At 53.9% G+C, this 27680-nt stretch overlaps 1 protein-coding gene across 2 annotated transcripts in view; it reads left to right on the top strand.

Moving 5' to 3' along the window:
• Window positions 1–27680, top strand: part of SLC6A6 (solute carrier family 6 member 6) — an 85723-nt gene that overhangs the window by 51123 nt on the left and 6920 nt on the right. For both annotated transcript variants that reach the window (XM_041764674.1, XM_041764675.1), the window contains 9 exons: window positions 4731–4863; window positions 12070–12204; window positions 13427–13530; window positions 13660–13784; window positions 17766–17878; window positions 22327–22464; window positions 23769–23871; window positions 24557–24657; window positions 27153–27323. In XM_041764674.1, coding sequence (XP_041620608.1) covers window positions 4731–4863; window positions 12070–12204; window positions 13427–13530; window positions 13660–13784; window positions 17766–17878; window positions 22327–22464; window positions 23769–23871; window positions 24557–24657; window positions 27153–27323 — 1123 coding nt within the window. The remainder of the gene's footprint in view (window positions 1–4730; window positions 4864–12069; window positions 12205–13426; window positions 13531–13659; window positions 13785–17765; window positions 17879–22326; window positions 22465–23768; window positions 23872–24556; window positions 24658–27152; window positions 27324–27680) is intronic.

Raw genomic sequence — 27680 nt, 5'->3', positions numbered from 1 at the left:
CAGACGTCCAGGCGATTCTTTTTTGGATCCCACCCTGGAATGAATCATTACTATTCTTGGACAAGAATGCAGCTCACCTCTGGGTCTCCTCCCTCTGTATGAGCGATGCAGGGGAGCCTGGGATTCTGAGGGTCCTCGTGAAGGGCAGCGTAGGACCTAGCACACAGATGGCTGGTCCCCAGGGCAGCACCAGGAAAAGGGATCCAGGCCCAGGGTTGATTTTCATCTGGGTGGTTTCAGGTGAATTCTGAGTCTCAGTTTCCCCATCCACCAAATGGGTCTCATCAATTTACTCAGTTACTGTCTGTTGAACACCTACTATGTGCTGGGCACTGTTCTGGATCTAGCAGCGATTAGACATAGGCCCTGCCCTCATGGAGATGCTGTTCTAGTAAGACAGACAGATGTTAAACAGGTAACACAAATATAATTGTCACATAAAAGCTATGATAAATGATGAAAAATAAAAGCAGGGCCGGGGAGGGAGAGTGACCGGGGATGCTTTTTTCATAGGATAGTCAGAAGAGGCTGCCCCAGTGAAGTAGCCTTTGAGCTGAGACCTGAAATGCTGCAGGGAGGGGGTTGGCATGTCATATAACAAGTGACTGAGGAAACAACCAGTTTCAAGGTCCTGAGGCAGGAATGTGCTGTTTATTCAGAGAAAATCTCAGAAGACCACTGTCTAAAGGGACCGTATGGGGATGAGGTTCAGGGTACATAAACTTGTCCTGGACATGCCCCGTTTATATACCTATGTCTCAGTGTCCTTATTAATCGGTCTGAATGATGAGAGTATTTGGTCACCTTATTCAGGGAGGCCACAGGGATGGGGCAGGTTAGGAGGGCCTTGTGAGGTAGGTAGGTGGGAGCCATGGGAGGATGTGCAACAGAGGAGGGGTGTGACCCGCCTCGGGTCTGGGCAGATTCTCTCTTGATGAGAACAGATTTAGGGGAGGGTGACCATGGAGGCAGGAAGACAAGTGGGGAAGCCACTAAAAAAGCTCTGGGAAGCCATGGGGGGGGGGTGTCCAGATACGAGTAGTGGCAGTGCTGGGGACATGTGGCTGGATTTGGAGTCACGTGCAGCCTCCTGGGGTGGTTGGGAGACCGCTGAGGGGCAGTGCACCATGGTTGTCCCTCTGGGGCACAGCACTCTGTAGTTTGCTGAGCCCTCTCATGCACCACAGCGGGAACACCCATCGGATCCCTGCCTGCTGCTCTGTGGCTGAGGCCATGGGAGCCCCACATGGGAGGGACTTGTGGAGGGTCCTTTGCACTGGGTCCCTTCAGAAAAAAAAAAAAAAAGATTCAGCTGGCCGCACACGCTCTCCGGCCTCCACGGCTACCCAAAGATATCTTTGGAAAGGATGCCGGTCACTTTGGCCCTGGGCCCACGTCGTCAGGCTCTGTTTTGACAACCCCCGATGGATGAGACACATTCATTCCATTCCTAGAACGTCTGCATGGCCCATTACAAACATTTTCAAGAATTTTAAATAATTTTTATAAAGGTGCTATTAAAAACGTTGAGTCATTCATCTAAAAACATCAAACATTCAAAGAGAAAAACACTCAAGTAGGGAAAATTATACCTAATGCCAAGGGAGCTCCCCTCCCCCGCGTCCCCACCACCAGGTCCCCCTCCCCACGGGCAGCCGCTGCAACCGGCGTCTTGTATGTCCTGCCAAAAATAGTCTGTGCGCACTCAAGCACAAATGTACATCCACCCCCTTCCCTTTTTAACACAATGAGGAGCATGCCACAAGCCGCTGTTCACCTTGCTTTGTTCACTTATTTTATCTCCAGGATATCATCCCTTATCTGCACGCAGGGAGCTTTCCCGCGCCTCGGGGGGCCACGGAGCGTTCCATTGCGTGTCCTCTCCGGGCCTGCTGGGCCCCGTTGGTGGCCGTTTGGGCGGTTTCCAGTCTTTCGCTCCTACCGACAGCGCCGTGGTCAGCAGCCGGGGGTACCCCCCCACCCTGGTCAGCTGCCCACGTGACAGTAGGCCCGGGAGTGGACGTGGCTGGGCCACAGGGAACATGCCTCCCCGCGTCACCGGAGGTGCCGTGAGCTCTGACACGGAGACCGTGGCTGGCACGGGAGGCTCGGTTTCCCTGCCGTCTGTCGCGGGCGCCGCCAGTTTGCCCAGCACAGGAGTAGGAGGAGGCCGAAGGGGCGTCGGTGACACGGCCGGGCTTGGTGTGGCCAGATTCGGAGCCCTGGAGTTTCAGGCTTCTCGGCCCACTCGCCCTGAGGAGGAGAGAAAGGCTGGGCACCTGCTCAGCATGGGCAGCGCCTGCGGTGGGCCTGCCCCCGAGCTCCTGGTCCCCGCGGTCTGCGGGCCGGCTGGACAGGCTTTCCACCCGAAGGTGACGTGCGGTGCCAGCCGATGGCCCGGAGGACCCGCAGGGAGCAGTGGGCTGTGCGGGGAGCGGCCGGAGAGGCTCTCTGGAAGCACGAGGACGGGGCGCAGGCCGCCAAGGTGTGGCGGTGGAAGGGCGCTCTCTCCCCCCGACGCTGCCCATTCACCGGGAAGCCTTGGGCCGCTGCCCGGGTGCCCTGGGCCTTCACTGAAGGTGCCGAGCTCTGCAGGCTGCACGGGGAAGGGCTTTTTGTTCTAAAGCAGCTGCAGCCGCCAGACCCACGTGCTTGGCAGGGCCCCAGCCGGGATGCGGCTGGCGGACAGCCTGCCTCCTGGGGATGCCCCCTGCTTGAGGCTCCAGGGGACCCTGATCCATAGGGGGACTGGGCAGTCTTTTTAAAATTTGGGCTCTATTCTCTATTCTCTCTGTTTATCAGAGGAGCAGACAGCGGGGGAGTGGTGGTGGTGGGGTCCACAGAGCACTGGCTTTTAGAGTCTGACAGGCTAAGGTGCAGGTGGGAACTCTGCCACCCGTTGGCCACGTGTCTGGGGACGGTTGACTCTTCCAGGCCTCGGTTTTCCCCATCTATAGATGGGGCCAATGACCTCTACTCCGTGGATCAGATGAGATAAACCGGAGAGGACTTGGGGGTGTTCTGAGCACCTGGTGGTCAGAGGTGCCAGAGGGGAGCCCACTGATGTCAGGGCTCTCCCACGAGAGGACAGGAATGCTGCCCTTTCTAAGGTTACTGGAACTATTTCATGAATTGGTTCAGAGTGCCGTGTGGACTTGCCGGTCACCTCAACTGAGTGAGTCCTTGGTTCATTCACTCCATGGGTATTTCTTGAAGCCCCGCTTATGTGCCATGTGCTGTTCTGGTGCTGGGAGCACAGCCCTGGCCCAAAGAAAGGCCTCACTTGGATGCCAGTTGAGATAGGCATCTTGGGTTTTATTCAAGGTCCTCATGTTGAAGCTTCTCTGGAAAAAAAAGGAAAAGCAATGCAGTGTCCTGGTGCTTCATTCCGAGACCCAGAGCCCTGACCATGGGAAACCTCCCACCAACTGGCTGGGAGCTAGGGAATTATCTGGAAGGCATTCCTGGGCGGCAGCCTGAGGACAGGAGCTGTTGTTTGTGTTTTATAGAAGAGGAAACCAGGGCACAAAGTCACACTCCCTCTCTGCTGCCTCTTGGGCTTGTGTATGGCCTTGAAACCAGGAGCTGACTTTGGTTAGAAGGATTCCCAGCTTTTCCCAGGGCAGCACAAGCGCCCTTGCTCCCATGGTCAGCAGCCGGGGGATTCTGGGGACAGGGGACCCTGCTCGAGTGCTGTGCCTGGTGTGCCGCCCTTGGTCACTGCTGCGTTATCAGAGCTCTGGGACAATGGGGACCGTTTCTTGGCATGGAGTTTTGTGGCTTCTGGCTGCCAGCACCCTGTGCTGCCCCACCCTGACTTCAGATGACTTCACATGCCCCTCAGGGATGTGTCTGAGTAGGTGCTCATATGCGATTCTGCACGTCAGCGAGGTTCTTGGACTCCAAAGACCCAGCCTCTAGGCAGGGGTGGTGGGTGCCCTGTGCTGATTAGATTAGCCTTCAAACTGTCTACCTGCCTCCTCCTGTGAGACCTTCACAACCCTGCAGAGAGTTTGCTTGGAGCTGCTCTGGGCATCTCAAGGCCAGAATGGAAACAACCGCTAAGGTTTACTCCCTATTGGCTGCACCCCAGATCCTGTGGTTGGTACTTTGTGCGGGTTTTCTCTTGACAGCGATCCTGTAAATAGGTGGGTAGGAACTGTGCAGCCACATACAGAAGAACAAACACTTTGCCCTCTTGAGGCTTACATTTTAGTGGAAATCCAGATAAGAAATGGAGGTGAAGAGAATCAAAGAAGGATGGGACAGAGAGTGTTGGGGAGTTATTCCCATTTCACAAATGAAGAGACTCAGGTCCTGGAGGTTAGGTAACATAGTGGAGCCAAGTTTGAATCTGGTGTTTGGCCCACAGTGGGTGCTGAAGAAGGGTCCACTGAGAATCAATCACATGGGAATTAGTGCCCATTTCACAGATGAGGAAACTGAGGCTTGGGGGTATACTAAACTTGCGCGAGGCCAGGCTGGGTTAAACCCAGATTCACCTGATGCAGGGATCTGAATCTATCCCCTTGTTGACTTCTCCACAACCCTGTGACCTAGGCGGGCACTGCTTTGGTGATCCATGGGGATTCCAGGCCTTGGAGAAGCGAGGGGGCTTGTGGAAACACAGCACTTGAGCCAGGGTTTCAACCCCAGCCCGTTGGAGCCCTGGCCTCAGCTCTCTGCCCCGGGGCTGGCCCAACTGACCATGTGGCTCTGTTTGCTTGAAGGCGCAACGTGCTGAGCTTGTCTTCTGGAATTGACGACCCTGGCTCCTTGAAGTGGGACCTTGCTCTCTGCCTCCTCCTTGTCTGGCTGGTCTGCTTCTTCTGCATCTGGAAGGGTGTCAAGTCCACGGGGAAGGTGAGTTGTGCTTCTGACCCTCCCCTGCCTCATGGGAGAAATCTCCTCTTAGCCCCCCAGGCCCTCCTGCTTGAAACCGGCTCAGACCGAAGACCGGTATATGCTGAAAGAAAATAAGGCCGTGCTTTGTGGCATTTGCCCACTTCATGGGGCAAATAACTCCTACCATGTCTGATTTCAAGTTACCGATGGTTTAACAACTAGCCAACAAAATTCCTGAAAATCAAATGGTGGGTTCTCTGGAGCCTGCACAGGCTCCCATACACCACTGGTTCCCATTTGAAGGTGTTTGGTGGTGGTGCAGATGTTAGTCGATAACAAACAATGGCTTTGCTAAGTTAGCTGGTAGCAAGGTGAGCTGGTAGCAAGGTGAGCTGGCAACTTATTGTTAGTTACCAGCTATTCGCCAACTACACAGACCCTTGCTTTGCAAAGCGTGCCCCGATTGGCAGCATCAGCATCCCCTGTAAACTTGTTAGAAATAGGGATCCATGGGCTTGCCCCACACCTGCACAGCCAGAACCCGCATTTGAACGGTATCCCCACATTGAGGTTTGAGAAACACAGACTTGGGAGCTTTGCTAAGTCAGATGAGCTGAATTATCTGACAGCTAACGCTTCCGCTGGAGGCTAAGACGTTAGTTATTAAGGAAAGCTTTCGCTGAATATTAAGTCATTTGCTCATAACCAGGATGTTAGTTGTTAACCAAAATGTTAGGCATCACTGAAATATTTGTGGCTGATTTAATATGTTACACGGTAACTAGGATGTTAGCTATTAACAAAGATGGTGGCTGATTGGTAAAATGTCAGCTTATAATTGAGGTTTTAGGAATAACTGGTATATTTCTAATAATGAAAATGAGAGCCGGTAACTAATGCATTGCTTATTTTTTTTTTTTTTTATTTATTTATGATAGTCACACAGAGAGGGAGAGAGAGAGGCAGAGACACAGGCAGAGGGAGAAGCAGGCTCCATGCACCGGGAGCCCGATGTGGGATTCGATCCTCGGTCTCCAGGATCGCGCCCTGGGCCAAAGGCAGGCGCCAAACCACTGCGCCACCCAGGGATCCCTAACGCATTACTTATTAAGTTAGAGCTGGACAGTTACCCGGCAACCAAGACACTGACTGGTGTCACGGTCATCATGATGACAAGTCTGTGGGGAGGGGTCCGTGGTGATCAGAGGTGTGAGCCTGCATCCAAGGTTCTAGACTGTATCTTGGGGAGGTGTTGGATCCGCCTTTACGTGCCTCCTCCTCCCATCTGTCATTTCCCTTACATCGTGATAGGGGGGACATCTCTAAGGTCTAACAGCCTCCAAAGGTCAAAAGAGCACGTTGAGGTGGCATCTGAGGTGCGGCGATAGGCAGTGAGTGAAGTCGCTCAGAGAAAGGCCTCTGCTGCCTTGGAATTTACAGTAAGGACCGCCTTCTACCGGGATGAAGAGCCCCTTAAGTGAGATCCTGGATCTGAACAGATCCCAGCATTTACTTCAGGGCAAGATCTGGGTCCCCAGAATGGCAGAGGCAGAATGGGGATGTCTCTGGGGGAGCCTGCACCGCCTCTGCCCTCTGCCCATTTCTGCAGTCAGAGCCACCCAGCGATCCTAAAACCCAGTCTGGGAAGGAAGCTTCAGAGAGCTGGGCACCGCCTGGCCACATTGTCCCACCAGGACAGGCAGGGAGCAGCCCTGGAGCCTTGGTGCTCATTCACTGATGTTGCCCCAGTGCCCTCCTCTGTGTCGTGTGCAGACAGACGGTTTCCTCACTGCCTTTCTGCCAAGGATGAGAGAGCCGCGCTGGGAAAGGTTAAGTGATTTGTTCAAGGGCTGTCCCTCACCTTCAAGCCCCTGGTGTCCTCTTCTACAGAACGGCCGGAGGTGAGGGTTCAAACGAGTGTGTTATGTACCCCGCACAATGCTTGGCACAGACAGTGCAGTAAACAGCAGTCCTGTCTACACCATGCCTCCATTTCCCCTTATGGCAGTGAGTTTAGCAGGAAGTTTCTAAGGAGCACTCGTACCCAGCAGTGCTGGAGGCAGGATCATTTCCTGACGCTCTTATACATTTCGAGCCTCTGCTATCCGCCAGGTACTGTTGTAGAAATAGGGCTGGGGGGATGCGCAGGAGGCAACAAAACAGACAGAAATCTCTGTGGCCCAGGGGCTCACAGATTTGTTGTCTGTGACAAGGTGGATGTGTAAAATATATTGGATTTAGATGGTGACTTGAGTCTGGTGACTGAAGAATACTGTGGTGGAGGGGAACAGGTGTTGGGACACACATATTTTGGGGGACACACCTTTAAATTGGGGTGGCCAGGCGGGCTCACCAAGAAGGGTGGCTTTGGGGCACAGAGCTGAAGGAAGTGATGGGTAAGCCATGTGGATATCTGGAGGAGGAAAATTTCCAGGGAGAACAGCCAATGCAAAGGTCCTGAGGTATGTTTGACACAGACCCATGGGGGAGCCCCCAGTCTGAGAGAGAAAGCTGATGTTTCCCAGAAACAGTCGGCAACATTTGAGATACAATGGAAGGGGCAGGAGGATAGAATCAAAGCGAAAAGTAGAGAGTACCAGGCTACAACTGTGGCCAGTTGAAGACGTGACTTGACGGAGGTCCCCCTACCCTACCCCGCCCCTGGAGACAATCTCCTCCTCACGCTCCAGAGGGGCAGGCATGGCTCCCAGAACAATAGCAGAGCCTGGGCCAGCCCAAAGAAGCCAAGACAAACACAGTGAGGCTCTGTGGACTTCCTTGAGCTCCATGGCCTGCCTGCCTGCCCGCCCGCCGCCAGCCGTGGCTTCCAGCCCTGGCCACAGACCAGGTTCACAGCTGCCATGGAGGCTGGGCCCCCGGGCAGCAGGATGGACCTCATCCTGGCCCTGGCCCTGCTTCAGTGGCTGACACTAGTCCAGCAGGGGGTGGATGGATGGAGGGCATGGGCGGCTCAGGACCCAAGTTCAAATCACTTTGCCTCTCTGGACCTCAGTTCCCTTTTTTGTAATTGTCAGCATTCCAAGGGTCTGACCCTTGGCCCTGGATATGCAGGGACTTCGTTCATTTGATAGATAGTGACCATGGTGGCAAATGCCGTGTAGCACAGGCACAGTGGGCACCATTCTGTGTTGTGGGCTATAGCTCGTTCAGTCATCCTTGTGTTCTGAGGTGTCGGTGGCCAAGCTGGGATTTGAACCTGGGCAGTCCCGCTCCCAGCCTCGGGGCCCTGCATCCTTCCACCTCCTCATACTCACCTGCTGCCCGCCCTCCCCCTAGGCCAACCTGACAGTAGGCCATGAGGCTGGCATGTCCTTGCTCACAGCGCATGAGGTCTAGGAAGGTGACAGAAGTCCAGACCCTCAGGGTGCTGTGGACCCAGAGGGCAGCAGGGTCATGGACAGGAGCCGGGACGCATCCTGAGGCTGGCTGTACCCTTCCATCGCGACCTCTTCTGTCCTGCACTGGAAAGCCAAGCAGGGGTGGAGGGGACAGAGTCAGACCCGGTTTGGGGTCTCACTTTTGCTCATAGGCAGCATGACTTTGGGAACATCCCCTTCCCTCTCTGAGCCTTGGTCTCCCCTATGTGAAATGAGTTGGTTATGCAACCCCCCCGCCCCCCACACACAGGGGTGGTGTGAAGATGATGCTGGGCACAGATCCACGACCCCACCTCGAGGAGCTTCCATCTCTGGGCCCAGTGACCCCTGCTGCCCAGGCCTTTACCCCAAAAGGAAGTCCAGGGTGGCAGCGGCAGGGGTGGTGGTGGCAGGAGATGAGCCCATCTCCCTTCTGCCTTGTGGGCCACTCTCTGCCCGCTCTCCCTAGGGGAATGAGGAAGAGTTGTCCTTGCAAGTTTCCAGGGCAGTTGGGCCACAGGGCTTTTGGGTCAAGGGCTCAGAGGAACCACAGAGGCTTGCCAGCAAGAGTGGAAAAATACCATGTCCCGTGGCAAGGCCTGCTGGGCCACCACCAGAGGCCCACTGGCGGCGGCTGGCACCAGCCTCTCCTGTGACGATCCCGGGGGAGTCACGGAAAAGTTGAGAGAATGGCTCTCAGGGGCCTGCCCTCAGAGCAGCACATTCTGCAAAACAAGGGTGGCTTTCCAAAGAGGCAGATGAGGTGGCGTGACCAGGTGGGGCTGTCCTATTCTGGATCGGGGGAGGATCAACAATAACATGCACACACACACACAAAAGATGAGACTCCGAAGCCAGCTGGCGGACCGCATCAAATCCCACTCTGCCACCTATCAGCGCTGTGACCCCGGGCATCTGACGTCACCTCTCTGGGCCTGTTTTTTCATCTAGAAAGTGCAGGTGATACCTCTTTAGGGTGTCTTGAGGATTAAAAATGCATGAATACACAGAAAGCTCTTAGCATAGTGCCTGGCACACAGTAAGTGCTACCTAAGTGCTTGTTAAACAGATTTAATACTGTTTAAAAACAAGGGAAGCCACCCCCATCCCGGGGTGGTTTCCTGTGTCCCTGACACAAAGCCCTCTGGCCAGAGCTGGGTTGCCCAGCCCAGTGGGGCCCAACTGGCTTTGAAGTGGCCGCCCTCTGGGGACAGCCTGCTGTCAGGGACATTGTTCACCCGCCTCCGGGTGTGGTCCAGGCAGGGCCCAGAGGTGAGAACCAGTTGGGGGGTGGGGGGAGCCTGTCTGCAGGAAGGGAGGAGCGGCTGTGGGGGCATGCTGCTTTTTCTTTCCTTCACCCCTTCTGGGGCTTCCTGACCTGCCCCCACCCTCCACATAGGCCTCTTCTTGTCCTTGGGAGATTGGGAGAGTTCTCTGCCTCAGGAGAAGAAAATGGGGGCGGCTAGAGAAACTGAGGCCCAGATGGAGAAAAGGCGGTGGGGTGTGGGGGAGGCAGCAGCAGGCAGGAGGAGGGCCAGCCCTTTGGCGTAATAGGATCGCCAGGAGAGTACTCATTGCTGTTTCTTGAGGGTGGCGAGTGAGGTAAGCACCCTTATTTTCCTCCTCCTATGGATGGAAGCTGAGGCCAAGCCCCCCAGCTGGGAGGTAGCAGAGGGTAGGTTCCAAACTCCAGCCTGGGTGACCCCTAGCTGGCCCTCCCTGCCACCCCATCCCTCCCACTGGAGCGATGGAGCTGGGTGGAGCTTCCAAGCTCATCTGGCCTGAGCCTCTCACTTCCCAGGTGGGGAAATGAAGCCCAGAGAGGGCCCATAACTTGCTCAAGGTCTCCCAGCAAGCCAGTCATAGAGCTTGAATTCCGGTCCAGCCATACTGTGGTCGTTGGAAGAAACTGCTAGAAACTGTTGAAGAAACTGCTAGACGCAGAGGGGCTTTTTATTGCTCTGCCGTTGTCCTCTGGAGGCAGGCTCTGAGGCACCTACGGGCTGTGTGACCTGTGGGCAGGCAGCAGACTCTCCGGGCTTCGGGTTCCTCACCTTTAAGATGAGGATCGTAACGCAGCCTGCCTCAAAGGGTCAGGGCAGGACTAAGCATAGAAGTTACTGCACTGGGAATAGTGCCCAGCATACAGTAAGCACTCAATAAATGCTGGTTGGTGGTACTGGCTGAGGGCAGCTGAGCCAGGCAGGCCCTGAGAGCTTACATCTTGCCCTTTTCCAAAGGCCCTTCCTAGTTGTTTCTGTCCAGGAATTGTGCTCCAGCTAGGTTCCTGTGCCAGAGAGGTGGGGTTCAGACCCTCCATCGATGTCTGATGCCTGCCCAGGCCCCAGAAGTGCCCTGCAGTAAGCTGGCACTGCCCCCACCTCCCAGCACCACGGACACATTCATCCTGTTCTCTGGATGTCCGTTTCCTGACCTGTAAAATGGGTACATTGGCCGTGTAGTCGTTCCTTTCTGGTCCCCTGGGCTCCAAGGCCCTGATGAGGGAATCAACAGCTCTGCGACCCAGGCTTAGCATTCTAGGTGGTTAACAGGAACTTTCTGTATATGCTGCCATGGCCAAGTAAAATACCTCATGCCTTTGCTCAGAGCAAGGTGGTCTTAAGCTTCCAGGGCCCTGGGTGTAGATGACCTCAGCAAGTCTTCGAGCTCTGCTGAGCTTCCGTTCCTCCTGTCTCAACACCGTGGCCAGCATGCCCATCTGCGGGATGTGGTGAGCATCGAGTGGGCTTGTGCCTGGGGAGTCCTCGATCATCCAGTGCCCTGTCGGAAATACCAGGATCTCACCGTCCATCCAGAACTGTGCACCTTTGAGCTCCTCCCAGGCAAGAACCCTGCCTGGAAACGCCTCACGTTGAAGGCAAAGATAGGGGAAAATCCATCCAAGAGAACTGAGGGCACAGGATGTTTGGGGACCAGCGCTTTGGGGACAGGAGAGGAAATTAGGGCAGACCTTTGGTGATGGAACAGCCAGCCTGGCTCATCTCTGGTCTCCACCTCCAATTGACCTTGGGCTGCCTGGGATGTGCCGTGTGATCCAGGGAAGGCTGCGGGCCTCCCACAGCCCCAAGGAAGTGGGGGGCCTTCCTTGTCTCCTGGCCAAGGGACTTTCAGAGGCTTCATTCCCTCCCAGGAGTTCCTCTGTGCTTCCTGCAAAAGCCGTGTCTACAACGGGCCCCACTTCTTGAGCACCTACGTGGCGGGCACTGTTTTGATGGTCTCATTGAATCCTCGCCTCACCTCTTGATGGAGGTCTTCTATTACTGTTGTTTCCATCTGCACAGAAGGAAACAGGCCCAGAGAGGTTAAGCATCGTGCCCAGGGTCACACAGCAAGTGAGGGGACAGAGCTGGGATTTGAACCCACACCTAACTGATTCTTCACCCTAAGAGTCATACTAAGAGTCGTAATGTTAGCTAATATGTACTGGCACATACCAAGCACTGGGCTAAGCCTTTTACACATACACTTGAAAGTTTATACTCTTATTTTGCATTTTCCTTCACTCACAGGAATATCTGTTCCACGAGGGCAGGGGTTTGTTTTCTGTCTTGTCCACCACTGTATTTCCAGGGTCTAGATACTCAGTACACATCTCTAGGATTGTTTGCGTTGAATCGCAGTGAATCTGTGAGGTAGGTACCGGTATTATACCCACGTCACAGGGGGAGCAAGCGAGGCCCAGAGAGGTCAAGCAACATATGCAAGGTCACACAGCAAGTGAAACAGCAAGCTCGGCTCCAGATCCCTGGCCTCAGGGAGAACACTTGAATTTGACAGCAGCAGTTGATGCCATGGGCGCCCCCTGAATCACTGTCACCCCTCACAGGTTGTCTACTTCACGGCCACTTTCCCGTTCGCTATGCTCCTGGTGCTGCTGGTCCGTGGACTGACACTGCCCGGTGCAGGTGCAGGCATCAAGTTTTATCTGTACCCCGACATCAGCCGCCTCGAGGACCCGCAGGTACTGCAGGGCGGCCCGTCCCCCCTCCCACCCAGGGCAGGCAGGGCAGGGTGCAGGGGAAGGGAAGCCGACCGCACAGTTTCTTCGGTTCCTTGGTACACAAATCCAGGTGGGCCACCGGCCCCCAGTGCTTCTCCACGGGGCTGTGGCAGGTTATCCTCCGTGCTCGTGGGCCTTTCCAGCTGTGTGTGTATCTTTTCGTGTCGCAGACTGCTGAGGCCAGCCAGTTATAGTCTTCTTCAGGCACTGTGCCAGGTAAGTGGGGAGAAGTCTCATGAGCTAGGCTCCTCCATGGTCCAGCCTCTGCCCACAGGGCCCAAGAGGGCCGCATCGTGGGGGCGGGAGAGCTGGCCCCCGAGCGCTGCTGGCTTCCTCGGCCACGGTGGGATTCAGAGCTGGGGATGAGCTGTTGCAAGGTCGAGGGGCAGACACTGAATGCCCACCTCCTGGCTCTCAGCCACGTGACCACAGGAGGTTGGAGACCCCCCTCCCCACCCCTTGGTGTTTAATTGGCCCCATTTGAGGACCTTTTGTCCAGAGGATCCTCAGCCTTCAGGTTGCCTTCTGCTCTAGTTCTCTTTCCCACTGCCCTTTTGCCCCAGGCAGGATGTGGTGGGGGTGGGGGGAAGGGCTTAGCCAACATCAGAGGACAGCTGGGAGGGCAGCTCTGTGGCCATCAGGAGCTGCTGGGTGAAGGTTCCGGAGAGCAGCTTTGCCTGCATAATCCGTTGGGGAATTCCTCCCCGTTCCAACTCGAGGGCCCCCAGACAATAGCAATTACAGTAATGATAGCAGCCCTGGCTTAACAGTCTTACCACGTGTGTGTCTGCACCGGCCCAAGTCTTTAGAACCTGCGTAATAGCGCTGTGGGGCAGGGCGGTGGAGCCCATTCTACAGACGTGACAACGGAGGCTCTGGGCGGGAGTCCTATCGCTCACAATCATTAAATGGTTGGAATCTAGTTCCGTCTGCTTCATAAGTCCTTCCTCTTAATCCTGATGCGGAGTGACTGGGGGTTTCTTCGACTTTCCTTGCAGCTCAGTATTACCTTGAAAGACACCTTGATTTCCAGCACAAAGGCTCTCATTGCAGTCAAGAATTTGCACATTTGGAGGTGCAGTCCTTCAGGTGGCCAGGAACCCCCCACCCCTGTCTCCTCCAGGAAGCTGGCTCTAACGGCCTCTTCTTTCTCTCCCTGCCACCCCCACCCAAACCCCACTAGGTCTGGATTGATGCTGGGACCCAAATATTCTTCTCCTATGCCATCTGCCTGGGGGCCATGACCTCTCTGGGGAGCTACAACAAATACAAGTACAACTCGTACAGGCAAGTGTTGCGCCAGCGGGCCTGGTGGACCTTAGAAATGATGATGTTTAAAGAAAAAAGAGAAGAAGTAGGGAGCGTGGCTTCCTTGTGTTGTGAATTAACTTGCTCCCTGACATATGTGTAACTTAGGGACTGTATGCTGCTGGGATGCCTGAACAGTGGTACCAGTTTTGTGTCTGGCTTCGCAATTTTTTCCATCCTGGGCTTCATGGCACAAGAGCAAGGGGTGGACATTGCTGATGTGGCTGAGTCAGGTATGGTGGTATTGGTGGCAGTGGTGGTGGGCACTGCCACCTAGTGTGTAAGCCGAGTACCGCAGGCATGAAGCCAGACCCCAGGGGCCTTTGGGGGGGGACGAGCCTGGTTTCCGAAACGGACCCCCCCCACCAAGATGTCCCCCAAGATCAAAGAGTTCGAAAGCTAAAATTTAAGCACTTTCATTGCAATTTGGCCCAAGGGGCAGCAGAAATACGGGGGTTGGTTAGGTTGGGGACTATATTTTAGCAACTTGTGCGGTCTTCCCTCCCTCTCCTTCCCCAGCAAACTCCTGGTTTCAGCAACAGAAACCGCTTTCCTAACTCAGGCCCAAGCCAGCCACCAGTCGGCATTCCATCACCACCTTCTCAGCTTTGGTTTCTGTATTTTGCACTTTGCTCCCAGCGCGCTCCCTCTAGCAAACTCATTTCATTCATTCCACCGATGTTATTGATTAATGGAGTCTGCCCTGTGTCAGGCACCACCGTAGGCAGCGGGTAGGGGAGAGACAGTGGACACGCCACAGATCCAGGTAGGGGTAGGTGGAGGGACAGGGTGTGGGCCCTGTTGGTGGGGTGCTCCTTCTGCAAGTAGAGCAAAGAGTCTTAGCATCACGGACTCTGCAAAGCCTGGGATCCTAGGCTGGGATCCTGGATCTCCAGCGAGGTGGCTCTGGAACCTGAAAACGATGAGGTCTGCAGTTGCTAGAATCCTAGAGCCTCGGAACCACAGTTTTCTAGGACTTGCCCCTGGATGTTCTAAGTCCCTGAAATTGTAGTTATCAGTGGCTTGGAGATGGGAACAAGAACCATAGACTCCCAGCATCCCCAAATTCCACCTTTGTACCTTCTCCGCCTCACTCCTATCCTACCCATTCACTTGGTTGGGTGGTCATCAGCTGCCTGAAAGGTTTGGTTATTTTGTACACAACCTCTGCTGCATCCGACCTTCTGATTTCTTTCGATCTCCCCGGGGCCACATGGAGGCAGGCAAGGGTCCTGGGCTGAGGCTTCTCTCAGGCCCAGAGGAGAGCCCAATGTCCTAGCCCCAGGGACCACCACGGACCAGAGTCAGGCATAGCTGGAGCCCTGCATGGCATCGCCCTTGTCCTTGGGGGATACTGGGTGGTGTCCTGGTTCCTCAGCCACAGAACCATAGCGTTGGAGGTCAGGGGAACCTCAGCATTGTGCATTTGGACATCTGTTCTGCAGATGAGGAGACCAGTGGCTTTAGAGCAAGGGCCTTGCTCAGGATGGTCAGGATCCAAGCTGGGGTCTCCTGGACAGGGCGCTCTCCCCCTCCTGGACAGGCCCCTCTGACAGGTGGCCATTCCCCGCCTCCTGCCTCCCCACCCACCCTGGACACACGTGGCAACTCTGGTCCTCCCCGCGTGAGAACGTATCTGAGCTCCTCTGACCTTCTCTGACCTCAGAGCCCGTGGGCCTTGCTTTCCTCCTCACTTGGCAAAGATGTCCTCTGCTACCCTCACACCCACTGTGTCGTAGGACAAGTGTGGCAAGCCCACAGGTCCACCCCACGCATCTCTCCCCTGTCCCCAGTCGTCCCGGACCAGACCATCAAACATAGCTTTCCTACCCCAGAGGCAGGCCAGAGAGTGAGGGCACAAAGTAATTCCAGAAAGATCCACACCCACTTGGGAGCATGACAATTCCAATGAAGAGGAGAGACAGACAATTTGCAGCTCTTCTGGAGTGTTTGCCTTTGTTTTTGTTTTTTCCAGTCGAGGGCTTACAAACCAGTTGTGATTGCCAGGAGCATGGAGTGAATTTGGTGGTGGGATATATATATATATATATATGTATATATATATATGCATATATATATATATATACACACACGCATATATATCTTGATATATAAAATCTTTCTCCGTGGACAACTAGGTGTTTTTATATATGTATATATCATCACCCTAAGTTGTTTTCTTCCTCCCGTCCCCTTCAAAGACCTTGTCGTTTATTCCCCACGGTGATGTCTGAACAGCTGACACTTCAAGGATGATTATTTCTCTAATAAGCTTTTAACAAGCACCATATTGAGCGAAGTGCATTTGAATCCCATCATTATTTGGCGAACGGAGTGCACCGGCGTGGCAGGGGCGCGTTCTGCGCTCGGGGAGGCCTGCCTTGGTGCGCGGAGCGGCTGCGTTCCTTCACATGGACTTCTCTCTCTCCAGTTCACCGTGCGCTTTTAGAGAAAGATGCTCAGACCCTCTCCCAGAGGCTGGCTTGACAAAGGCAAAACTGAAATACAGAAACGAGCGCGTTGAGAACCTCCACCAGGCCCCGGGGGGCGAGGGCGGGGGCGGCAGGTGGGGGGGCGAGGGGGCCCCATTTTACATCTGTCTCCCAGTCGGCTGGACTGGAATCCCCACGTAGTGATGCCCACCAGTCGGGCCAGAGCTGCCGCCTAGGGGCCCCCCGGGGGCCCCGCCCAGGGGCCCCCACGGCTTCTGTTCCAACTTGGACTTTGGGGTCGCTGCGAGCGCCCCTTCCTCCACCTGTTGTGGGGTTTCTACAGTGTGCCTGGGGCCTCCAGGTGGTGGTCCAGTTTTCCTCAGTGGGGTAGACTCTGCGGGGGAGAGGGACCCGCCCCTGCCTGCCACACTTGTGGTTAACACCCCACGGTGTGGTTTCTGGCTCCAATTTATTTTAAAGTTGTTTTTGTTTGTTTTGTTTTTCCGCTCTCAAGCCAGTCCTTTGGTTTCTGATAATCTGTTCCAAATATCCTGCCCTCTAGCCATTTTTTGTCTTCATGTGTCTTGACCTTTTTAAAAAATTTTTGAATTATTTAAGTTGTGGATTTTTTTTTAAAGATCTTATTTACTTATTCATGAGAGACACAGGCAGAGGGAGAAGCAGGCTCCCTGTGGAGAGCCCGATGTGGGACTCGATCCCAGGACCCCGGGATCACGCCCTGAGCTGAAGGCAGACGCTCAACTGCTGAGCCACCCAGGCGTCTCTAAGTTGTGGATTTTTTACTTTATTTTTTCAGCCCAGGGCCCTTTCAGGCCTCCTCTCTTTTGCTGTTTCCTGCTTTTTGAGGATTCCCAGAGGCCTCAGTACCATTCCTCCCCTTGGCTTCTCCCCTCAGTCCTGCTGGAGATGAGAGGCCTTTTCCTTTGGTCCCTGGAATGTTTCCAGTCAGAAAGGTGCGCCCTGAGCTGGCGGGGCTCCTGCCTCCCGCACCCTGCCTCCAGATTCCGTCAGGGTCCCCTCTCTGAGGGTCGTGGTCTCAGCATCTGAGAATCTGAGCACGTGAAGGCACCTTGGGAGGCGTTTCCGGGATCCTGCCCCTCGCTTCCCGGGGGGGGACACTGAGGTCCTACATGGGCACGTGCGGACGAGATGGTGGATGGTCTCCCGAGCCCGGGCCCTTGCCCCGAGCACACTTCCCTTCAGCTTTGGGCCTTGGCTCTGGCATCGCTCAGGTGGGGTGCGCAGATGCACCCCGAAGAGACGTTAGCCCTGTAGGGCATGGTTCCGTACTCTTTCACACTGTTTCAGTCCTTTAATTCAAAAGCCAAGACCTTTTCTTTGCAAACGGGGGCTTCGGTAGTCAGATAACCAGATCTCTCCCCCTTCGCTTCCTTCCAGCAAACGTTGGCGTGGTTGCTCTGGTTTGGGGTGAGGGGGGAACCCTCCTTTTCCAAGCAGGCAGTCCCGCTTCCTGCCCTGAATGACGGGTGTCCGCCGGGTTCCATGAGGCCACTTGTGCTGCTGCATAGGAGACAGATGCTAAAACGGGGCCCCACCCGAGCCCCAGTGCGCCCCATCCGAAAGGGAGGCAGGCCTGGGCTCTTCCCCCAGGCAGGGATTCACACCTGGTTCCTCCCTGCATTTGGGGTTTGGGACACCATCTCAGTCCCGAGTGTCTTTGTGTGAGCTCCGGGGCTCTGGGGGGGCTGGGTTGCTGATGTGCCTCCCCCTCTGCCCCTCCCCATTTTCTCTTCCCTTTAGGGCCTGGCCTGGCCTTCATTGCCTACCCAAAAGCTGTGACCATGATGCCGCTGCCCACGTTTTGGTCCATTCTCTTTTTTATTATGCTTCTCTTGCTTGGACTGGATAGCCAGGTACGTACAGATGGAGAGGGGGCGCCCTGTGGAGGGCTTGCCCCTGGGGGACGTGGTTCTGAGGGAGCCCCCTTCCCACCCTCACATCAGACTGGCACCGTCTTCAGCCATCAAGGTGTCCTCTAGGACCCCGGGGTGAGGGTGGGAGACGGGAAGAGGCCTGAGGGCAGCAGGGGGAGGACACTGAGTCTTCCACCCCAGCAAGGGGAAACAGACCGCTGGCGGGTGTGGTTAAAACAAAGCCCCAGCCGGGAAGTAGGACAAGACCAAGTGGTGATGATGTGTTCCCATGGGGGGTCACGCAGACAGGCAGTGTGGGGAGGAGATCAGCAGTCACGGCCCAAGCCGTCACTGGTTGTCCTAAACCACAGCTGGTGTTCTGTGATTCCTGGAGCACTGGGGTTGTTTCCTACAAAGTGAAAAACTTTGATTCTTCTGTGCTTGGTGCACAGCTAAGCTCTGGGGAGCCTCGCTCAGACCCACTCTGTCCTCTGGCCATCCTGGCTTCTGCCCCTGCGAGGCAGGACTCCATCTATACCAACGCTGTTTCCCTGCACTGCTTCATCCTATGTCCCATCCCTCCATGGGTAGGTCAGTGAGAGCCAACCAGAGCCCGAGTCTGGCTTTGGAGTAACGGTTCCAAGCCCCCTGCTGCTCTGGGACATTGGGCACATTGGGCACATTTCCTGTCCTCTCTGAGACTGTTTTCTCATCTGGTCAATAGGTGTGACTGTACCTCTGTTGCCTTGGATGAAGTACGAGGCACAGTGCCTGATACAGAGCAGCAAGTGGTGCTTGTCTCAGGATGACAGTTTAGAGCACAGGCATGACTCCAGGACTGGGGAGTTAGGGTGTGCAGGGCGGGCTGGTGGTATCCATGGACCAGAACCCTACAGGCAGTACCACCCAGGGGCCCGCATCTGAAAGGCAGGCATTTTGCAGTCTCCTGTGTGGTCTGGGTCTCTGGCTGCCTCATGGGAAATCTTTGGTAAGCAGGGGCCCTGTGAAATGTGAGGCCTGCTGCCAGTCAGGAGAGGGCTTCACCACCCACCCGTGGGCAGCAGCCTCCAAACCAGTGCCCAGGGTGGGTCCCTGTGGACTCAGAACCAGGTAGGAGGAACGTCTTAGAAGGTCAGGCAGAGGAGAGGAGGCAGTCTGCCAGCAAGGTCAAGAACAGAGCAAAGGATTTGGCAGGAAGAGGACCAGGATTAGCAGAGAAGACAGAGTGGAAACATTTGGGAGCCTGAAAACAAAATACTTGTGCAGTTGTTGGTGGGCTTGAGCTGTATAAACAGCAAGAGGACTCCATTAATCATCCCTCGTTAATGAGTTTGGCCTTCGGAGGCCCCAAGCAAATGGCTTTTATAACTTCTTCCAAGCTCTAAGTGAAAGCAAAAAACAAAAACAGAGAGAGGTTAATAAATGACAAAGCATGACATCCCCATGGACCCAAAGTGGGCCTCCTGGGCTGTGGAAGCTGCTTCCTGAGTGAGCCGAGGTGGTTTATTCATTAGGTTTTCTCCCTGGGAGGCAGGTGGGACCTGGCCAGGGATAGGCACCTCTGAGCTAGGCCTCACGGCGGCCAACAGGCTCAGGGAATCGTGGGGAGCTCTCAAAGCCAGCCTCCGAGAGAGCTCAGAACATGAAATGCAAGGTTCAGAGCCCTTAAAAGACCTGCCTAATTGATATACCAAGGACAGGCATGACGGAGATTTGAACCCGAGGAGCTAGGGCATGATGTCTTAGGAGTCTGATGGCATAGATTGGAATCCCTCCTTTGCATCCATTTGCTATGGGAACGCGGGGACATAGGGGAAGGTTTTGCAGATGCCTGTGACTGCCTCACGCACTGCCCATGCCATGATACCGTCAGTAGTGTCACGCAAGCTGTTCCAGGGGGCAAGGCTTCATGCCGGGCTTTTGATGTACCCGTGTGTGGAAGAAGGTACATAACCTAAAACGGACAATCTTAACCATTTTTAAGCATGCAATTCAGTGGTATTAAGTATACTCACACTGTTGTGCAACGATCACCACCTTCCATCCTCAGAACTTCCCAAACGGAAGATCGGTCCCTTTTAAACACAACTCCCCATTGCCCCCTTTCCCCATCTTGGGTTTTTTGTTTGTTTGTTTGTTTCCATATATCAGCTCCTTAATCTGTAGCCTCCCTATAGCTGGGCCTACTCCCAACTGTTGCCCTATGTAGAGCCCAGAAAACCGAGGCTGAGGGAGATAAGGGCTCCACTGAGTCTCCACCTTAACCTTGGAGATCCCCCTGAACACCCTCCTCCCATGGAAGTGCAGAGATGCACGGCCACCCTCAGGCAGAGGCCTCTCGCTAATGGAGTATGACCCTTGCACATAAGGAAACACCCTCCCAGTATCCCTAGCGTCTGGTGGGAGAAGCCTGGCTTGGATCCATTGTACCACTCTGTATTTCTTGGTGAGATGGAGTAGGGATGTCATCCACGTGGAGCCAGACGCTAGCACGAGAGAACCAGTACAGCACGAGAGGAGGAGAAAACTGGTCCCCATCTCCCTGGGGCTAACTCAGCCCCCCACCATGGGTCCACAGGACTCATGCAATTGCCAGGTTTATTGTCGTGATTTCAGATCTTGCTCAACAGCCCTGCTGAGAGTAGGCAAGATGCCCCCATTGCACCAGGGAGAAAACTGATGCTTGAAGAAATCAGGGTTACACAGCTGTGAAGTGAGGGGGACCCGAAGAGGCAGGGGGGGCAGGGCTGAGGGGTGGGGATGCGGTTCTCCAGAAATGCAGGATGCTTGGAAATGAGGAGCTTGTATCAGTGTTCACCCTGACTCTCAATGAAGCTGCACCTTCCTGTCTTTAATTTCCCCATCTCAAAAAGGAAAGAACTTTTGTTCCTCCATTCCTTTTGAAGATTGATGTTTGAGCTGGTTTGCTGTAATTCAGTGGCAATTTAGGGTCAAAACCCCATTGGCTAACACATCAACCAGAGGTCAAAACATCAGCCACTTCTCTTTGGGCCCCTTTCAAGAGACTCTTGCTCATCTTTTCTCTGAATTCCTGGCAACAAAGAATCATTTTTCCAGACCCTTCTAGCCATGAAAGGATTTTGCTCCTTGTTTGTATTCCTTGATCCTCCTGTGATGCATCCCAAAGGAGTAACTGGTTAGACTTTTCTTGTAGGAAGGCTGGGGAAACATCCTTCCCAAATGCCTCTCGCAGATCAAAGAACAGAAGGGTCAAGGTTTTAGCTCCTTAACTTTTTTTTTTTTTTTTTTAAGATTTTATTTATTTATTCACGATAGACACAGGGAGAGGGAGAAGCAGACTCTGCAGGGAGCCTGATGTGGGACTTGATCCCGGGACCCCAGGATCACACCCTGGGCAGGCACCACACCACTGAGCCACTTCCAGGGATCCCAGCTCTTCAACTTTTAAAGCAATCAGACAGACAGGCCTTAGAGGGGGTGTTGGTTGGCAGAGGATTTGGGCTGTAGCCACCAAATGTAAAATGCTTCTACGTACCCTTCAACCCTGAAGCTTCATTTCTGGGTTGTGCTCTGGATGCATAGGCAGCAAAGAGAGGAGAGGAAGAGCCCTTGCCCAGGTCAGTAGCCACGGAAGGGTGGAGCCCATCCATCGGGCACTGGTCAGACCCATGATGATACCTGTCTACAGGACAGAGTTTCGTGCTGCCATTTAAAACAGAGGCAGCCCACTGTGTAATGATTTGGCTCAGGCTCCAAGTCACATTGTTGGTTGCAAAGATGGGAAGATTTAGAAAGACTGAGAATCATCCTAGCATGTTACCCAAGGAGGGGCCTCTTCAGGTGGTCTTCTTTACCTTTTGGAGCCCAGAATGGGTGCAGGCATGTGGGCACTTGGGTGTGTGGGATTCTTTCAAGATCCGTGATTCCCACAGAACCAAAACCATTGTGTGAATCTATTGGAGAAAGTGGGGCTCAGGCTTACCCTGAGTTACCCACCCACCCCACATTCTTCATGTGTCTGTTGGGCAGCCACTTGTGCCTGGCCCAGCTGGGAACCCGAGACTAGAAATGGGGCAGGGAGGGCCCCTCCCTCAGTGTCAGAAAGGACCAAGATCGAAATGGGGGAGGTGTTGGTGCCAACACACATGTGCCAGCCAGCGGGCTAAGGCGGGAGGTCAGCACTGGCTTCAGAGAAGTGGTCATTCTTGAACTGAGTCTTGAATGATGAGGGAAAGGCATCCTGATGAGCTAAGCCAAGCACGGATGTGTAGGATGTCTGTGCCTGACCCATTGTGGCTTAAGCAGCAGGTGGGACTTCCTGGGCAGAGCCCATGAGACCAGGTTCATACGTTTGGACAAACTTGACCCCCTCCCCCAGGCTACCCTGGGCATACTGGGGCTCTCCCATCTGAGTGGAGAGGAGGTGCTGGGCATCCAGGGCTCAACCACTGTCTTCTCCTCCGCAGTTTGTTGAAGTCGAAGGACAGGTCACGTCCTTGGTCGATCTTTACCCATCCTTCCTAAGGAAGGGTTTCCGTCGGGAAATCTTCATCGCCTTCATGTGTAGCATCAGCTACTTGCTGGGTCTGTCGATGGTGACGGAGGTAGGTGGCTTTCTCGCCGGGCAGGGGGGACTTCCTCTTGCAGGGCCCTTGGTGACCTACACAGGCTTCAAAGACCAGTTAGTTCAGGGCTATGCCACCCTCTCCTGCCACCAGACCGGCCCCAGGCCCAGCCATAGGGCCCCATCCAGTTCAGGGTCCCGCCCTGCCCAGGGAAAGTGGCCTACATCCTGGGCAGCAGGAGGCAGGTTGGGACCCAGCTGACCCAAACTCCCCAACCCTTTCTCCTGTTACCATGGCAACACCAGTCTCTCCTCCCCTCCCCCCCCCCATTCTCTGTCCCTCCCTTGTCCCAGGAAGCCTGGGGGAGAGGTGCTTCAGCTGAAATCCGTTTTAATAGCAGCTCTTTTCACCCATGAAAACATGTGCATCGGCCCTTCCGGGGCCTGGAGGGGAGGCGGACACGTTCCAGAGAGTAAATGTGGGCCTCCTGGTGAATACTGCAGGCAGTACTGGGCCTGTCTGGTTGACAGGGAGTGTGCGCTGTGTGGGCAGGGGGCTTGGGGAGGACCCATCTAAATGGGAAAAAAGATGCAGAAAGGAAGGAAGCACAGGGTGTCTAAGGCAACAGTGGATCCACTGTCTACGAAGAGGCAGGCCAGAGAAGAAAGAGAATCTTGTGCTAAATAACAAGTCTGTAAGCCTGGCATAGGCCTAGGGCCTGCCGTCTCATGCACCCCTTCCCATCTACCTCCCCACATTCTCCAGCAAATTGCTGCATTTGCCCCCAAACGGAATTTGGGTTTCACCACTTTTTCCTACTGGAAATACAAATAAATGTTTCTCTAGAAGTGTCTTTAAGAAACATGTGCACGCACCCACCAAAGGCAGATCACAGGTCCACCCTGAGCAGCTGGATATCACTGGAGTAGTCTCTGCTGGCCACAGTTAGTTTTCAGCACCTCCTTTGGAAACTGGCTTCAGGAAACCCATCATTTTGCTAAGGAAAAAATGTTGTGCTTTCATTTTTCTGTATGTGTATGTGTTTTAAAGATTTTATTTTCTTAAGCAATCTCTACACCCAGTGTGGGGCTTGAACTTATAACCCTGAGATCAGGAGTCACAAGCTCTGCTGACTGAGCCAGGCAGGCACCCCTGAGTGTGTATGTTTTTAATTATATTTGTCGAACATGAAGTTGAGCATCTTTTTACACAGGTCATCATAGTCTGTGCCCATTTTTCTCTTGGGTTTTATATCTCTTAAGGATATGTCAAAGCTCTTTATATATTTAGGGCATTGAGTACCATATAGCAAATCAACCTTCTTTGGTTTTTCCTCTTCACAGGGTGGCATGTATGTGTTTCAACTCTTTGACTACTATGCAGCTAGCGGTGTATGCCTTTTGTGGGTTGCATTCTTTGAATGTTTTGTTATTGCCTGGATATATGGTGAGTACGGATTGTTGCATATCCTTTCTCAACTCTCTGCGTTGGGTCTGTGTATTTAGAAGCTTCCGAAACAGAATTCTTTTTTTTTTTTTTTTAAGATTTTATCTTATTTATTCATGAGAGAGACACAGAGAGAGAGAGAGAGGAAGGCAGAGACACAGGCAGAGGGAGAAGCAGGCTCCCTCAAGGAGCCCGATGTGGGACTTGATCCTGGGTCTCCAGGATCACACCCTAAGCCAAAGGCAGACGCTCAACCACTGAGCCACCCAGGCATCCCCAAAACAGAGAATTCTAAGAGGAATTCATTCTGAGTTGAATACAAAGATGCAGGATGTGATTATATGTTTTGACAAATAGAGAATTTGGCTATGCAGGGTTCACCTATGATTTACTGCTCTGGGATCCAGCCATGCTCCATTTCAACCCCCTCTAGACATTGGATTGGCCACACCAGGGTTTATAGTCTGCCTAAGTTTGCCTGAAAAATATAGGATATACCCAGCTACATTTGAATTTCAAATAATTTCAGATAAATGCTCACCACTCTTGGGTCTACATAGTGTTGAGTATCAGGGACCTGGAGCAGACCCCAGAGACCCCTCAAGGCCCTCAAGGCCCCTGTAGTGCAATTCAGATGCAGGTGTTGGACACCGTGTCACCATCTGTCTACCTCTGTCTCTTCTAGGCAGCGATAACCTTTATGACGGTATTGAGGACATGATTGGCTATCGGCCTGGGCCCTGGATGAAGTACAGCTGGGCCGTGGTCACTCCAGTTCTCTGTGTTGTGAGTCCTGCCCTGCCTGGCTATGGGTGCCTTTTCTCCTTGGGGCTTGACATTCTTACCTGCCAAACCATCTTTCACTCAGCACCTGCCAAGCGCTGGCCTGTAACTAACAAGCCCAGTGTCGCCTCTGTCTGGGGGAGGTGGGGCAGCAGGCTGCTCCCAAAAGTTACCTTGAGATGAGTTTTGAAGGATAGGTAAGAGCTGGTCAGGAGGAGAAGACTGAAAGGGGATCCCTGGCAGAGGAACCAGCCTGTGCAAAGGCAAGGCATTCTGAAAGACGAAGATGTATCAGGGCATGTCGAGAAATTGAGAGAGTCCACAACAGAGCACATGCTCTTTGCCCAAGCCCTTCTGGAGCTCAGTGAGCTCAGTTTGGGTCACTGATTAAGTTGAGGGGCCTTTGGGATGTCAAATGGAGACAGATCATAGATGTGGGAAATGTGGTGTTTTCATACAGGGTGCAGGTTGTGTCCAGAAAGGGAAAGTCCCAGTAAAGAGATGCTCTGGACTCTGCCAAGAACAAGGAAGCTTCGTACCCACCCAGGACCCAAGGGTAGTCATGGGCCATGTTCCCCTTCCCATCAGGGTTCCCTTGCCTGCCATCTTGGAATATAGCTTAGAGCATGCCCAGGCACCCCACTTCAAACTTGCACTCAGAGGCTCTGGCAAAAGGGAAGTCCTCTGCTTCCCCAGTTGTTGTTTGAAACCAGTTGTGAGTTTTGGAGCTAACTACAGGGGAAGATATCTGTTGTGCCGTCCTCGGCTCATGGCATGGAGAATGCAAATGGCAGAAATGTTCTTTGCATGTAGGAACCAGGTGCTGAGAGATGGACAGATCCTCTCCTCAGTGACCCTGCTCCCAGGCCAGAATAAACCCGCACTGCCATTAAGTCACTGTGTGGGACCTTAAGCAGGTCCCTGATCTTAAGCAGCCCAGACTCTGGTTTACCCTGTCATAAAGTAAGGACTCTGCAGTGTGAGGTGAGTAGTGCCAACAGCCTTGGGCTGTCACTGCTGTCATTGAATATGGCTATGGTCTTCTCATCTGAAGTGCATATTTTCCCCACAAAATTTGGTGAACTCTAGCAACCAGTAACCACAATTGACAGGTTATTGTTGGAGATAAATTTAGTTGGGTTCAAAGCCTGTGTTCTTGTTCCTCATCCTCACTTGACATTGGTTTGTGAGAAATTCCTCTCACCACTCTGACCGTCAGTTTCTTCCTCCTTTCCTCCCTGAGGAGTTGGATAGATCAGAAGTAGTCTGCATCCCCAGGTGGCAGGATGAGGTCACCCTGGTGGAAAGAGGAATATGAATGGGCAGGTAACAAGCTTCCTTGTGCTGGGAGAGCCTCGAGCAGCTGTCCTCTGGGCCTCTCCCTGTCTGAACTACACTCCACCCTTAGGGACGGAAACCACAACAGAGCCAGGCGTACACTAGATGCATAGTGGAAGGCGACTGCAGCCTCGTGCTCTCCCTTCCTCCATCACTAATTCTGATTTATGTAGATTTGTCTTCCTGTCAAAACCCAGATATTAGGTATTGAAGATTTAAGTCATATTTACACTGTGTATCAATTTAGACAACCCTTGGTTATATACTAAGATGTAATTCTGACAAGAAGCAGAAGTCCTGGGCCCTCCCAGCCAGCCTCATGTGCTCTTCTTGGAGGAAATGTGGACTTTGCACAGGCCTTTGCGCTCAGAGCTCACCACACACCACCATTCATGGACGCTGATGGCCACTGGCCATTGGCATGGGCTTGGGACTGGACACTCAAGTGGGCAAGAAGGTCCAAGCCCACACCTTATTCTGGGAGGCTAGGCCCGGGGATGGAGAAGGGTGGGTGGCAGTGGGGGAGGGGAGGAAAGACTTTTATCCGTGCAGCTAGCATTTACTATGCACCTGCTGGGTGCACCTGGAGCTGCACCAGGTGTTAGAGAAATGAGGGAATGAGACTGATGCCCCACCTGTCCTCACTGACTCAGTTGTCAGTTGGGTGGAGGAGTGCGTGCTGAAGGAGTAATTATAACCACATGCTTCCTGGAAAGGAGAAGTATGGGCACCTGAGTCTGGGTGGAGCCTAGACAAGTAAGGCAGGACCAAGAGAACTAAATTAGGACAAGGAGATGCAGGGTAAGGGGGTCTATTCAGAACACAGCCTGTTCAAAGGTCCCAGGGCAGGTAGCTGGGGAGCTGAGCAGCTGGAGGGTAGATGTAGGGGCAGGGGTGAAGGGTAAGTAAGGGCGGAAGGGGCATAGCTCTTGGCTGACATTGCTGGCTGGGTTGAGGCATTCGGATGGCATCCTGAAGGCACCGGGAAGCCACAGAGGGGTCCTGAGCCCAGAAGCGACTCAGTCAGGTTGGCCCAGGGGAGCTCCTCAGGCAGCAGAGTGGAGAAGGGAGAGAGGCCCCTGGGGTGGCGCCTCTCCTGGTTCCTGAAGCTTCCTGCCCCTGATGTGCGGGGCCCCCCTGACTGCCCTATCTTTCCACAGGGATGTTTTATCTTCTCTCTCGTCAAGTACGTACCCCTGACCTACAACAAAGTCTACGTGTACCCCACCTGGGCCATCGGGCTGGGCTGGAGTCTGGCCTTGTCCTCCATGATGTGTGTCCCCTTGGTCATGGTCATCCGCCTCTGCCAGACGGAAGGGCCGTTCCTCGTGGTGAGCACATAGACCGAGGCTGGATGTGAGGGGTGCAGGAGGGTGAGAGGCGGGAGGATGAAAGCTAGCTGCTGGCTGTTGGCCGTCCTAGGTTTGCTGGGTGACCTTGGGCACACTGCTGCCCTCTCTGGGTCCCGGATCCCTTGCCCACCACGCGGAGGGGTTGAGATGGTGGGCAGGCGTGTGGGGAAATGGGAACGAAGAACAACTCATGTGGATGAAGGCTCTGCGGTGATGTTGAGAGCAGGGCTGTGGGCAGGAGGAATTTACCAGGCAGGGAAGAAGAAATGGAAGGGTGTGATGCCCAGTGCATTCGCAGGCAAGGACATGCGATAGCCCTTAGGCAGCAATGACATA

Source organism: Vulpes lagopus, chromosome 7 (genome assembly GCF_018345385.1).
Source record: "Vulpes lagopus strain Blue_001 chromosome 7, ASM1834538v1, whole genome shotgun sequence".
Lineage (NCBI taxonomy): Eukaryota > Metazoa > Chordata > Mammalia > Carnivora > Canidae > Vulpes > Vulpes lagopus.
This window is presented reverse-complemented; position numbering and strand designations above follow the sequence as displayed.